This window comes from Ahaetulla prasina, chromosome 2 (assembly GCF_028640845.1).
Source record: "Ahaetulla prasina isolate Xishuangbanna chromosome 2, ASM2864084v1, whole genome shotgun sequence".
Classification (NCBI taxonomy): Eukaryota; Metazoa; Chordata; class Lepidosauria; order Squamata; family Colubridae; genus Ahaetulla; species Ahaetulla prasina.
In genome coordinates, this window is record NC_080540.1 from 271,345,799 (window position 1) to 271,360,907 (window position 15,109).

Genomic DNA, 15,109 nt, shown 5'->3' on the forward strand with positions numbered 1-15,109 from the left:
TTAATGAGGGTATGACAGTTAAAGCAATTTTTGCACGATGCAGCCAAACAAACTGGCCAATTACATTTTAGTCTCTTGTGGGCCAACTCATGTGGTTGAACTGAAATACTTTGGCCACCTAATGAGAAAGAAGGACTCACTGGAGAAGAGCCTAATGCTGGGAAAGATTGAGGGCAAAAGAAGAACCGGACAACAGAGAACGAGGTGGCTGGATGGAGTCACTGAAGCAGTAGGCATGAGTTTAAATGGACTCCAGAGGATGGTAGAGGACAGGAAGGCCTGGAGGAGCGTTGTCCATGGGGTCGCGATGGGTCGGACACAACTTCGCAACTAACAACAACAGCTATGTTGTGCCAAAGCAAATGTTTCGCTTGTGACTATGATCATGAGTTTGTTCTGCAAACAAACATGTTCTGTATTAAGCAATAGAAAAACAGAATCTCTACTACACTAAGATGGGTCCTAGTTAATAGCCACCTAAGAATCTATGAATAACTCAAATACGAATTTCCTGACTTCCCAACAAAAATATATATAACTTGTCATTTAATGCTCGGGGGCACTGATGGGAAGGCAACCAAAGTGATGGAAAAAATGATTTCCATTGCTACTGGTAAAATTGTTGAGTTTGAGAAACACTGGACTAAAGGGTGATGCCAGCTCATCAGAGAATGGGAAAGAGACAATTATTCTGCTACCTGTTTTTGTTAACCATGCAAATAAAATAATTTTGCTTATATTTTAATATACAGCGATCTTACCCTAAATACATCAACTTTTAAGATATTTGGACAAATTCAACAAATTCTGGGAAGTCCACACATCTTAAAATTGCTGAGGTTCAGAAACACTGATTTAGTCTCAGACAGATTAGGATCAATATGCAAGCAGAAATACTGCATCACTTTCCCTGTAGTTTAAATTGTTTCTTTTATCATTTTACTTCTCTTATTTTCCATTTCTATCCTTAAATAGTGAAACCTATGAAAAAAAACTTGTAGTAGGAGCTTCTCCAACCAGAAAGGCATGCCGTTTTATATTTCATTTCCTAATTGCCTTTTCCTGCTTTTCATACTTTTCCCCCTTATAAAGCATACTGTCAGGCCTGGAAACCATACTAGACTTCAGGGTTCCAGACGCTGCCACATTTTTCCCCTGAGGGGAAGAAGGGGGGTTGAGGGGTATGGTAACATTCTTCAAGCGGTCAAGGTCGGATGGTGTTCACATCTGCAGGAGGAGTGGCGAGAAGATATTCGAATGAACTGGGAGAACATAGGACCATGTGACCAGCAAAGGGGTTAGGGGGGACTCTTAGGGTTTGTATAACTGGGAAAAGAATCCGGAAGTTCAGTTTTGGAATTTCACTCATCGTGTGCCAGTTTCCTCATGCTGGTAAAGAACTCTGAAAGACAATGGCTTCTGAGTTTTTTTTATGCAGAAGAGGTTTTTCTGGAACCTTGACACATACCTTTTGGTAGCCACTAAAATATGCAACATTGCATTCTAGAAGCCAACATCTCTGGTTTCTAGCTTGATGCCTTAACGGCTGCACCAAACTGGCTTTCTTACTACTTACTATAAGTTCTAGCCAGAGTTGGGATTCAAATCCTGGCGCTACTGTAGGGTTTGCTATTGGTAGCGCATGGGCGAGCGCGCTGTGCTTCTGTGCATGCGCAGAGTATTTTTTATGATTTGGGTAGGTGGGCAGAGCCTCCTGCCGCCGCTGTCAGTTCACCCAAATTTGGGTGGACCAGTAGAAACCCACCCCTGGTTGTACCTATTTGTTTTAAACTAAGATTTAGCTGATTTTAAATGATTATTTTTACATGGTTTTTCAAATTTTGTGAAATTGTACTGAATGTGCAGTGCTGAGGTCACAACTTGCAAATCTTGTTCATTATAATCTTACCTGGATTTCTTATTTTTACTGTGTGAAGAGGACTATGTATTGTACAGTATTAGTTCCAGTTACTGCATACTTGTTTGGTGTCCTCTTGTGGTTTAGATTATGAACTGCAAAATTACACTAAAAATGCAAACTTAACAATTGGATGATACCTTTATTAAGATAGTACAAATGTTATGAAGCAGTTAACAAGTTTTTATGTTCCTAGAACTCTTCACAATGGAATGTTAAAACAATTTAAAAATTAGGTCAAATTTACAATCAGGATGTCTGTTGTTCAAAACCATTTCATAATGATGTTTATATACTGAAGGTATTTGTCAGTAATGGGCAGGTTTCACTTAAAATTCACAGTTAAAGTAGTGGTTCCTCTCACCCAAACAAAAACAGTTTCCAATCTGGTTCTACCTACAAGTATAGGAGAGACAAGAAAAAAGAAAGAAAAGTATATTTATACCAGCAGCAAAACCAGAGGTCTCTTGATATGGGGTTTTTTTTGGGGGGGGGCGCAGGAGGGAGAGCAACTCAAGGTATTGTTATTAACTTTAAAATCCTAAATGGCACAGGACCAGGTAACATGCAGCAACACCTCTGCCTTAGGTTATCTGCCTGCCTGTCCTTCAGGAGTGAGTGCTCTACAGATCCCTTCTCATAAATGCTGTCATCTAGCAAGACTTAGGAAGTACATTTTATCTGTAGATGTCCCTATCCTGTGAATACCCTTCCCCCAGAAATTCCAGACCCCCATATTTATTGAATTCTGGAAGACCTTGAGGAGTTTATTTTTTTCACAAACATTGGGGTATGTTGAGACTGGAACCCAGTAAGATAGTATATTGCTAGGTGGAGAAATGTTGCCTGAGTTTTTATTGTGTTTGTTTGCAGTTTATTTGTTTTTGCTGTTTTTATTATCTTGTGAGCTACCCTATGATGGCTATATAAGTTGAATGAATGAATGAATGAATGAATGAATGAATGAATGAATGAATGAATGAATGAATGGGTGTCTAATAAATAGCTACTCTTGCTTGAGTGGTATCTCAGTCTCCTTCTCCCATTCAACCCCAGACATCTTTTAGGCATCAGGATTCAAGATAGTTCAGGTTTTCTGCCACATGTCACATTTGTCCTAAGAAGGACCTATACAACATCATCGGCATGTCAATGGTACCTCATCCCAAACTGGCAGACAATTTCTCCCAGAAAGCTTATATAGATATTAAACAGAATGGGGTCAGAGAAGTGAATCCTGGGATATTGCTATAACGTAGCATCTATGAATTAAACTTTTTCTTGCCTGCAGCGCCAAGTAAATTTACTGGCTTGTAAGGAGCAGAACCACCCCTCCCATCCTTGTAAGCAGGCCAGAATAACACTGACTTTGTAGTCAATAGTATCATAAGCTTCCAAAAAATCAAGAAAAATGAGGATGGTCGCATTATCTCCCAAGTCATCCTTGAAGGTAACCAGTATGGTTTAAGTTTTATATCTAGGCCTGAATCCTTACTTCCATATAATTTTCTTTATCCTGTGATTGACTTACATTTTCCATAACACCTGGAAGAGAGGCTTCTCAGACAAGTAGCTCTTTCTATCTATTCTTACAAGTTGTGACATAACAATTTTTTTGCTCTAACCCCAATTAGATAATTATTTTCCTCTTTTGTAGCAGTTAATATTGAATTTTCCTTTATAGATGCCTAATGAAGCAAGTCTGGGAGTGGAGGGAGAAAGAGAAGTTACCGGCTATAAAACTTTCCCAACCAAAGCAGCCCCTTTGTAGGTCAAATTCCAAAGGCTGTCCTCACTCATTTGGCTGATTGGAGATAGATCCCCATGGTGTGGTGCATATATTTGGTGACAATTTCTTAATAAAATTTGTTGAAAAGGTTTACTGTTGTCCTAGAGTCTTCCATGGTATTTTTGTTCTTTTGTATCTATTCTATAAATCCTAAATTAACTTTTGACAGACAAATTGATAGCCAGTTTAGTGTGGTTAAGGCATAAACCTAGAAAAAATGATATTTCTTTCTAGGGTTGAGAATGACTGGCCTGAGGTCACTCAGCTGACTTCATGCTTAAAACTAAAACTCAGTGTGTCCAATTTTCTTGCCCGTACATCAAACTGGCTTTCTATGACTAAATTATATAGCCAAAAATAAAAAGCATCATCTTATTGTTACAATTAGAAGGAAGGGATAGCTTCATCTGAATCACAATTAAAAATACATGCTGCCATCAGAACAAAGGAAAGCCATGTAAACTGTATTTATTAATATTATTTTGAGCTTTGCCATCCCACTTCAATAGTGAGAAGTTAAATGTAGCCTTTATAAATCTCCTTTACCAAGAAAAAAATCTGCAGACATGTTCACTCTGTAACAACTTATTAATTAAAATGACAAAGTACAGTGTTGTTTCATGTAATCTGTGATATAATACTGAAAGATGTTTATATTGAATGTTGATTTTTCTCTGATAGCAACATTAAGAGGAACTTAGGCATTTGCTTTTCTGCTCAGTCTCCTAACACTCTGGGAGATGTGCTCCTTCATGATACTAAATTTTACTTAATGCTGATTCTTACCAATATCACTCCCTTTTTATCTTTATTTCTTACAGCAGTGTACTGCATGATTATGATTGTTCCAAAATGCTTAATAAAAGATACTTTTAAAAATAATGGAAAGAGATGTATAAATTCAAACTATAGAGGCAAATCTATTGGATGTTAAATTTTCTCTTCAACCCCTCCCCCCAATTGAAGACAAACAAAAAAATATTTTCCTAAATCTTTAGTCATACTCTTCCACTCACATTTGGAAGTAAATCCTATCAAAGTCAACCATACTTCCAAATAAGTCGGTAGAAAATGAGATTATCACAGATCACTTTTGTACTCAATAAATATCCAATAAGTAAGCCATAAGATTTGATAAGCATTCTTGCAAATTGTCACTCTGAAGAGTCTCTGTAGAGCCTAAGAATGTTCCCCTGAAAGAGCTGTTCTACTGATGGGAACAGAATGGGTAAAAATATGCAGCATCATAAACAATGAAGGAGTCAATTTACAACTTATAACTGTTCAATCAACTTGTCATATTCTCCATGGACTTCTCAGAAGCAACATCCTGGGCATGATTTGAAAAGAAAGATGCAAGTTCAGAAGAGCTTGTGGGCTAATCTGTGAAGAATATCACTTTATTCACAAGCAAATTTGATGAACTAAATGAGGTCTAAAGCAATGAGGTCTAAAAAAAATATTCAGTGCATTTGGGAGATGATAACAACTGCAAGCAATAACATAAATATTATAATTAATGGAGTATAAACATTATGACTGCTAGGTGATGTCACTCATCAACCATCTGTGGAATAATGTCATCCTCAAGGGAAGTTGGCTGTTCACCAGATGTGCCTGTGTGGTAAAATTAATCTCATCAACTATCTGAAACATACAACCACTTGCTTACAGTTGCTCCATTGTGAATTTAGAGCCAGCCGCTATGGCTCTCTGCAATAAACTGGAGAAATGTACTGCTGGCTGGTAATGAAGAGAAAATGGGAATGGAAAAGAGACAGCCCAGGAATTGATAACATTTTGCTAAGAGTGAAACACTTAACTTATTTGCCCTAGTGTAAAATCTTCTCTAATATCTGATAATTTATAAATGGTTTCTGGGTGGAGTGTAACAAATTGTCTGAGAATCAGATCTGTAAGCATTTGCTACACTCAAGTGCGCTTGTATATGAACGAGGTGAAAAGGCCAATAAATTATTTTCTTGGCAGATCAAGGATGAGGAATTTGAAAGATCTATTTTGGAAACAACACTAGATACACAGATGGTAATTTCTAGCAGAAAATTAATCAGGCTCTTTTGTCGCAGACACTGCCTGCAGTTTGCCTCAATGCAGTAACTCTGTAACATTCAACTGCGAGAGCTTGATGCTCTCAAACATTCACATAAATTTGTAGGCAGTTATTATTTTTTTTACATTTTTCTGTGCTATGACTCGCTATATATGATTAGATCAAAAACTTAAGCAAGGACTGCACCAGGACTGCTTTCACAGATTATTGCAGGCATCAGCAGCTTTTTTCAGGGACAGTGCAAATGAGCACTCTTCCATGAGGCACTTGCCTAGGGAGGTGGTTTCAGGGCCAGTTCTCAGATAGTCATAAACAATCAGCCTGATACCAGATCAGTCTGTTCCTAAAACAATAGAAAGCTGGAAACTATAATTTCACTATAAATTTATCTTGCATTTGTTATTAGAGCAGTCATTGTGATTCTTTCATAATGGTTTCTTTAGCACCTCCATGGAAATTAGATGGTGCACATTTCTGACATCCAACTTGCTGAAAGCATTTTTTTTGCAGCTCCCGGTATTTCAAATATTTGGGAATGAGAGGAAAATTGCAATGACATAAATAAGTAAACTGAAATCATGTACCACTCTAAGAGAACCACCTTGACAAAGAAAGTTGGTAAGGTAATAGTGGGTGAATGGTGAAAGAAATAATTTATGTAATTTATTACTAAAAAATTCCTCTATGCAAACCGGTTCTTTTGACGGCATGGAATATTGGCATTTAGCAAGAATCCAGTTTATAAATTCAGTCGTAGGATCAAGAAGGGTAAATCAGATGCAATCTATTTCTCAAAAAAACCCATGAGAATAAGGATAATATTTGGTCATCTGTACTATTCTCTGCACTTACTTTGTCGCAATTGTCAAACCTCATGGTTGGTTGTAACCTTCATAGCTGAATCACTGAAAGCAACTCAGAGTCCGTCTATGAAATTAGCGTAAGTGTCAAGAACAGCGTTGCTCAAGACAAAGAGGAAATGTTTATTTTGAAACTTCCCTGGCCAAATGTCCAAATGTAAATTCTATGTCAGAGTAATCTGTGAAAAATGAGGAGATATACAATTCATATTGATTGATGAAGGTTTTAAGCCCCTTAACTGAGTTGTTCCTTGATACTTGTGCAGAGGCTGGTGGTTGCTGGATTTGGCCCATCTGTTTTATCATTTATTCTATCACTTGATTTAAATGGTTAATCCAGGCAGCCACTTGGGTCTAATGATGATATACAATATTTGATTTTTATATTTATAATGAAGCAAGACATTTGTAACTTGTTCAGTGATAAAGAGCGACTATAGAGAATTAGTTGCCGTGATTCATATTTAGAAATATGAAGTAACTTTTTCTTTCCATACAGAAGCTATAAAAAGTCCACAGGCCTCGATTATTTGTGAAGGGAGTAACTTTTGGATTAAATTTCCAAGGACACGAAATGTTAGGTAAGTAGGTTTATTGTGGAAAAGGTATGAAGCAGGGGTGAAATCTAAATTTTTTTGCCACCATGGGCATAGCTTGGTGGGCATGGCTTGGTGGGCATGTGGCTGGGTAGGTGTGGCCAACGTGACGTCACTCATGTCACTCTCTCTCTCTCTCTCTCTCTCACACACACACACACACAGGTTGGATCTTTCTTTCTTTCCTCCCGTACCCCCTGCCCCACCCACTGGAGATCCCTGGATTCCCTCCCCAACCCTGCCTGTCCCATACAGGCACCACCCACACGTGTGACGTAGAGTTGGCCATGCCCACTCAGTCACATGACCCACCCAGCCACGCCAATCCAGCCGAACCGGTTGTTAAATTATTTAATCCCACCACTGGTTATAACTCATGGCTTCCCATTTTTTAACCTTATGCTTAACTACTACACCAAAGTGGCTCTTCAGGTCTGTAGAGAACAGTACAAAAAATAATTATCCTAAATTATAGGAAAGTTGTATTTGATTCAAACTATCCAAGTAAGTAGCTTTCCAATAATAAGAGCAATTTGATAGTGGAATCAATTACAGAGGGAGGTGGATGTGACAAGCAGAGGCTACACAATCATCTGACAAAGATCTTGATTTGGGTCCTTTTTAATTGAGCATGGGATTGGTGTATATTTCCTAAATGTCACATTTTACATCTTTGATTTATTAGTACAGCTTTGTTTAGCTATTTATTCACAAATTCAGTGACATTTGTAGAACACTTTATTTGCTGCTTCAGCTAACACCAGTAGCCTTAAATCTAATCCGAAACCTCCATGGTATCTATTAGAAATTAATCCAGTGAAAACTCTGTCTTCGTCCTAGAAAGCAAAAACCATATTCAATTTCTCTTTTATGGTGAACTAGCTATTATTCCATTAGTTTTTTCTGCAGTTCCTACTATGAGCACCAGAGGTGGTTGTTTTCACAAAAAACATCTAATATTTACTCTGTTTAATCACTTCTATCACACTGTGCCCTATTAACATTTCCCAGATAATTCTTTGTGAACTGATGTGTAATCTAATGCTTATCTTTACTACAGCACTGGAAATTGTAACCTAGGAGGCAATTAGTGCAGCACAAGTAGCAAAATCACCCCTTATTCAAGGCAAAATTAAGCCCTGCTAAAATACAGTCCCAGGCTGATAGAACACACCCAGCCTCTTCAGTGCAAAATCCTCTGGCTGACTTAATGACAGCTGCTGAAAATGAAGAGATTTGTGGTTCAGTTCAGTGAAATGTACCACTAGTTTATAGCAGGGGTGGGTGGCTGGGGGTTTGCAGGGGTTCGGGAGAACCTCTGGCTAAGATTCTGTGCAGTTCAAGAACCCCCAAATCCACTCCTGGGAGGGAAGGGGTGGACGGGCCAGCCAGGAGTCCCCATGCAGCCCGTTTTGGATGCAGTTAAGTGCAGGGTGCACGCGGAGGCTTGGGGAGGGCAAAAAATGGGCCTACCAGAAGTTCAGGAAGGCCGGAAACGGAAATGGAGCCCGATTCTGGCCTCTAGAGCACCTCCAGAGACTGGGGAGGCCATTTTCACCCGCCCAGAGGCTCGAGGAAAACCTCCAGAGCCCAGGGAGGGCATAAATGCCACGCCCCACCATGGTGCAGGAGGCCAACTAGGCCACACCCACCATGGCCACACCCACCCAGCAACCAGGAAGAGAACCCCTTGCTAAAATTTTTGAAGCCCACCCCTGGTTTATAGACCTGCTATAGCTGCATGTTTTGTAATTGATGGTTGTGAGTTCAATCTGGGTGGAAAAATATGTAAGATATTTGGAGAACATTGTGAAAAACCGATTACATGAGGGATAGGGGAGGCATATGCTTTTTGTTACAAGAGGTCCCAGGTTAAGTCCTGCCTGAAACACAGGACAAGCATTGCCAGTCAATTGCTATATTCACAGAAGGTACAAAATCACAAACCAACAAGCCAATTATATTTTAGTGTCAGGTATCATGCATATCCAGCCTATGTGAAAGTTTATAGTTCAACTTATTGTACAAACCCAGAAAACTGGAACAAGTAAAACATGGTTAATTTAACTACGGATAAGCATGATTAAATTAACCACAATAATTCTGGGACTGATGGACCAATGTTCTCATTTAGTATTAAAAAAATTCATATTTTTTATGTTCTTGATTTGGTATATAATTTATTGAAAAACTGCACTATTGTCTTTTCTATCAGGGTATTTTATTTTGATTTTCCAAAATGAATGAATTCTAGATTTATCTTACTTTTGAAAATGGACTCTTTTGGTTCCCTTATATATATAAAACTCCTCACATGGCAGGGATAGCCAAGATACTTAGAATATATTTTTTCAGGAGAAAGAGAAATTGTTTTAATAATAATGAAAATGGAAATGATCCAGACAGAAAATGTAAATATCCAAGTAGCAATTAGTGGCTGGGAAGAAAAAGGTGTTGGAGGACAAAGAGAGAAAGGAAGACTACTAAAATCCTCTTTTAAAAAAGATTTTATTCTGCTTTTTTTAAAAAAAAATCCTCAAAATCCTTTGTGTATGTGTGTGTACTGTATATATTTGCTTGTAAATTTTATTTAACCAATTAAAAAGGAGTTAAAATATCCAAAATTTTAAATAGATTTTAATTTATAACTTTTAACAAGAAATATTTTAGAAATGACCTCATTACATTTATGTTGAGATGCAGTTGAAATATATTAATCTAAATATATTGTTCTATTTTGGTAAAAATCTATTACTTATACTCAACTTTGAGTTTAATATCTTCATATGTTCATATTCCATCTTTATCAAATGGGTGCTGACCTCTGAACAAAGAAAATATTGTTCAGCATCAGAAAAACATACATATGGCTTTATCTATTTGATGGTTTGCAGAACTGATTAAAATAGATTAACCATTGATGATTGTAACCAACCATGTTTTAATTTGTTAATATATGTACGTCTATTAATATACATTATGCATGTTTTGCAGCTTTTTAACAGCTTTTTTCCTCTTATAACTTTGTGTAATTTTTTTTTGTATTTAGTTAATAAAAAAGAAAAAAAATGAGCTGTTTTATGCTATTTGCAAGTCAGACTCTTGACAACAACAAAATGCATAAAGTATAAATATTGCAAAGCAGTTTATAAAAGTAAAAAGTATATTTTAGTAGATGTCACTAGCAGCTGGGAGTTCATAACTCGTGTTTTAGAAAAAATAAACCATATACTTTTGACATCATATCCCAATTTGGCATACTCTAAACTTTCCCATTCCTACTTAGCATGATTTAAAATTCAAAAAAATGGCAATTCCATCTTATCAGATGCCTACCAGATTTGAGAGACTTATTCTGTAACCACCATTATTCACTGACGATGCAGTTATCTCATATAGTTTAACAGCTTATAATTAAATAGTCCATAGAATTCAACAGAAAAAGAAGTGTAAGAGATGAAATAGATGCACATATCTGAAAGGTTCTGGGTGTTTTAGTATATTTCAAGCTCAAGCTCAGCCAGAAATTTAATGCAGCTGCAGTATTAGACTATAGTCAGTGAAACTACGTACTATTGTGTACATCATAGCAATTAAATGGTTCTGCTCCATTTTCATTCTTTCATTCTGCTCACCACATATTAAGGACATCACATATTAAGGACATTGACAAATACATGTGAATTTATAGAACAGCAAAAGTGATGAGGAATCTGGAAATCAAGTCCTATGAGAAACAATTGAAACTGAAGACATGAATTTGTTTAGTCTGGGGAGAAGGAGAATTATAATAATGATCTTCAGATATCTGAAAGGCTGTCATGCCAAAGATGACTAGATTTGTTCTCGGTTACTCCAGAGGATAAGACTAGTATCAATTGCAGGGAAGCAATTGGGAGAACTTTGACAAAGATATTAACTGCAAACTACTTTATAATTACCACACTAAATTCAGGAGTTGGTTAATACTGTTAGGTGTGCATATTTTATTAATCTACCACAATAAATGTATTTTTAATTGGTTCTACAAGGTATCTTCTACAATACTTACAGACATACACATACAGATACTTCTTTAATTTTTATTTAGACAAGGAGAAAAATGCATGCAAAATACAAATCGTTCGATCCATATTAAAGTGATTGCTAAAAGAAACTCCTATCACACTTGCATGAAAACAGAAGCTATGGCTGGAAGGGGGCTCAGTATGGTCTGTAAATCAGGCAGATTGCCAATTCATGAGACTTTGGAATAGTGAAGATCTTAAAACAAAATAGTAGTTACTGGCATGACCCTCTAAAACAGATATAAATGGTAATTCTTGTGTTACAGTCATCTAGTGGAATGACATAATTATACATAGAATGAGCATAAGCAAACTTTTGATAGTACACTTGGATTTTAGATGAATCTTGACAGAACTGCATGTCTCTAGAACAGCTTTCCCAAATCTGATAGTCTCTGAATGTATTTTTATTTATTATTAAGATGTCACCCACCTTGCTGAGATGACTCTAGCCGGCTTTCACTTATACAATTAAAATACCACATAAATTAAGTAAGAACCATATATTTAAAATTCAGTTAAAGTTCAATTAACCAAGATAGAAAGGAAGGGAGCAAGGTGCACAAAGGGGTGGAGATGGGGTCTGACTAATCGATTACTCACCTGCAAGATGTCATTTCCCCATTGGGGCCCCAGGCGAGCTGGCACAGTCAGGTCTTTAAGTCTTAACCCTAACCCTAACCCTTTCGAAAGGCTAGAAAGGAGGGTATGGAGCTTATCTTGGGGAAGGGGGGGGCAGCATGTTCCAAAGGGCAGGTGCCATAGCAGAACAGGATCTCTGAATCCCACCAGCCCAAATTCCTTGACCAATGAGGCACAGCATGTTTCCTCTGTCAATACAGGTGGGACAGGATAATCCTGTCAGATTCCTGGAACTACAAATCCAGAATTAAGAACTATACATCTTGGTCAAGGTGTAGTTTTTCTGTCTTAGCTGGACATTTTCTCCAGGTTCCTACTGGTATTATATGGCATTTTTAATGCAATATATAACTATTACATACAGCACATCAATCACATGATTCCATTAGTTACTTGTTTTAGTTTCTAATAATGGAAAGTTCAGAATTGGGTTTATGCGTGATAGGGATCAAACAGAGCTTCTCTGTATGGTAGCATTTTTAAAACACAGTTTCTAAGTCAAAGCTTTGTGCTAAAGCTGCAAACTGTCCACCAATACCATGTCAGACAGAGGGAGGCAAAGGAATTTGGAAATTAAGAGTAAGGAGTGGAGGTGAAAAAGCTGGAAATGGAACACAAGGTTGAGATATGACTAGATCTATCAATCCCATGAAATATAGCACATGAAATATCATGTAATAAGATATCTAGGAATACAGTATTAATACTAAAACATGATCTTGGCATTCCCATTTCCCCGCATCAAAAATTCAGGTAACAAATACAATAGTTATTGTTTAGACCAGCCTGCATGACATACAACCAGCAATATGACCCACTGGTGTTTATTGAAAAATAACCAATCCACTGCCAACAAACTTCACCACCACCAAGAAAGATCTGTGCCTAGATTTTTGCAGTCACTTCCACTCTGAAGAAGCACTGCCAAGTGCCACCGAGCTTCACAATGACAGTTCCATCAATGCCTACTGGGCTGCTAGTTTTGGCCAGCTATTCCTTTGTAATCGACAATTATTTTTCAAGATATTAATCTGGCCTTTCCCTTCTACAGTATATGCAGCCTTGCTTTAGACTCTTCACATCTCAGATCATGACTTCAGTCAAAAAGACAGCAATTTGATAATCTGAGGCGCCTTGAAGGCTAAATGTATAAATGATCTTATCAGGAAAGGGGAAATGAAGATGGCTAGGAATGGGGAATTGACTACATTAAAAATTGTGAATAGCTTACATATTGCTTTTTTAAAAATCTCTTATCTGTTCTAGCAAAAATGTTTTCAAAATCAGAAGTTAATGTGATGCATAAAAACAGATAACTACCCCAAAATTGTCTAGAATGTATAAGGTAGTTCAAACTTTTGTTGGAAATAGGGACAACATGAAGGATAATTTGATCATGCCTTGAATTAAAATTTCTGGGTTCAAATACATATATTGATACAAAAATGTTTAAAGATCAACATTTGACTGAAAACAGAACTTTTCTTGCTAGATTAATGGATAGTCAATTAGAAAAGAGCCATGGAAGATTATTTTTATATATGGATACTGCTGTCAGCCTCAAGACTGAAATATCTACAATGGAAGAATAGTTGGTGAAGATGACATAATAGCAGAGATGACTTTTTTTTTTTAAATTATAGAAAGCTCATTTATTAGTGATTGGAAACCCCTTATGGACTTTTTGCTGAAAAAAAGAGAGAAGTGAATTTGTGAATTACGGGTATAAATGTATCTAAAACCACTATCAAGATCAGAAGATCCTTGTTTATAATTGTTCATTTCTACTTCTTTTTCTATTTTCACTATTATTTATATTTCTTTTATTAATTTTTTTCTTTAATAAAAATGATTAAAAACTTTTCTACACAAGTCCTAAATATAATGTGAAAAACTGTGCAAACAATACGTTTAAAACAAAAACTAGGTTCTTGCTGGTTTGGGGAGAACAGAACCAATCGTAAATCATCTTAGTTAAGATTATCAATTGACAAATGCCAGACATGGGCAATAAAATAGTATTTTCTAAACTTGGAATTCTTTTCCAATCTTGCCGACTGGGGAGTTCTAGAAGTTGAAGTCCACACATCATAAAGTTGCCAAAGTTTGAAAACAGCTGCAGTAAAACTATCTTCGCCTCCCACACCCCACCCAACTATGGCTTTTAATATTAAATAAATGCAAGAACCTTAATACGACATCAAGAAAAGTTAAACTTTAAAAATAATGTTTCACACACACGATCAAAAAGGGACCGGGATCCAAATGCCAAAACTTGCAAAAGTTCATCAATAAAAACAGATCTTGAAGCTGCTGCAGGGAAGCAGGGAAGCTGTAGGGAAGAAAGCCAAAGAGAACGACCTGGCAGTTCACCTTAATCCTGTCGAAGGCACGGGAGAGAAAGGGAGAACGCGGGACACCAAACACACCCCCTGCCCCGATCTCCCCCGCCGCTTCATTCTCGTGCCATCTCCTCGCGTCCCTGCCCCTGACGTCATTTCCTGGGCGGCCATCTTGGAGGCCTGGCTATCCTATCGGGCTCCATTGGATTTCGGAGGGGGGTGGGTGGGGATTCGTGCCGGATCTACCTCGGCTGGCATCGGCGGGGACGGGGCTGCCTTTGGGGCGCTCGAACTAAAGTCGCTGGCGGCCGCCATTCGCGCATCGCAGCGCCTGTCTAACCGTCGCTATGTCGGATTTCGACAGCAACCCTTTCGCGGACCCGGACCTTAACAACCCTTTCAAGGTAAGGAGGGAGGGAGGGAGACGCAGGCAGGAGTGGACGAACCGCCGTGTCTCGGCTGAGCGGCCGCTCGGCTCACGCTGAGTTGCGCCGGAGGGGGGGGGAACGGACGTTCGTTATTCGTTACTCTCGGGGCTGGCGGACATACTTGCAAACTCTACCTTCCACGGTGGCGTCCTGTTCCGCCCCGCCCTCTTCCACCCTTTTGCTGGATACAGAGATGTCGCCCGGCTGGATCTTTTGGCCTCCCAAGGAAGCTCCATTTGGGAACCGGCTCTTCCTTCCTTGCCTTTCTCTGAGGAGGAGGAGGAGGCTGTTGTCTGGTTGTATTAGCCATGTTCTGCCTTCGAAGGGGCTGATAGAGGAGGGGTGGCCAGGTGCGCGGAGGGATGTAGGGCTCGGATGCTTCTCCCAGAAGGCTGC

General features: G+C 38.2%; 1 protein-coding gene across 1 annotated transcript in view; it reads left to right on the plus strand.

The window, feature by feature from the left end:
• Positions 1-14,502: 14,502 nt before the first annotated feature.
• The window catches only part of SCAMP1 (secretory carrier membrane protein 1), a 33,625-nt gene continuing 33,018 nt past the window's right edge, over positions 14,503-15,109 (plus strand). The window contains exon 1 of the mRNA XM_058169362.1: positions 14,503-14,689. Within this exon, the coding sequence (XP_058025345.1) occupies positions 14,633-14,689 (57 nt within the window). The 5' untranslated portion in view covers positions 14,503-14,632. The remainder of the gene's footprint in view (positions 14,690-15,109) is intronic.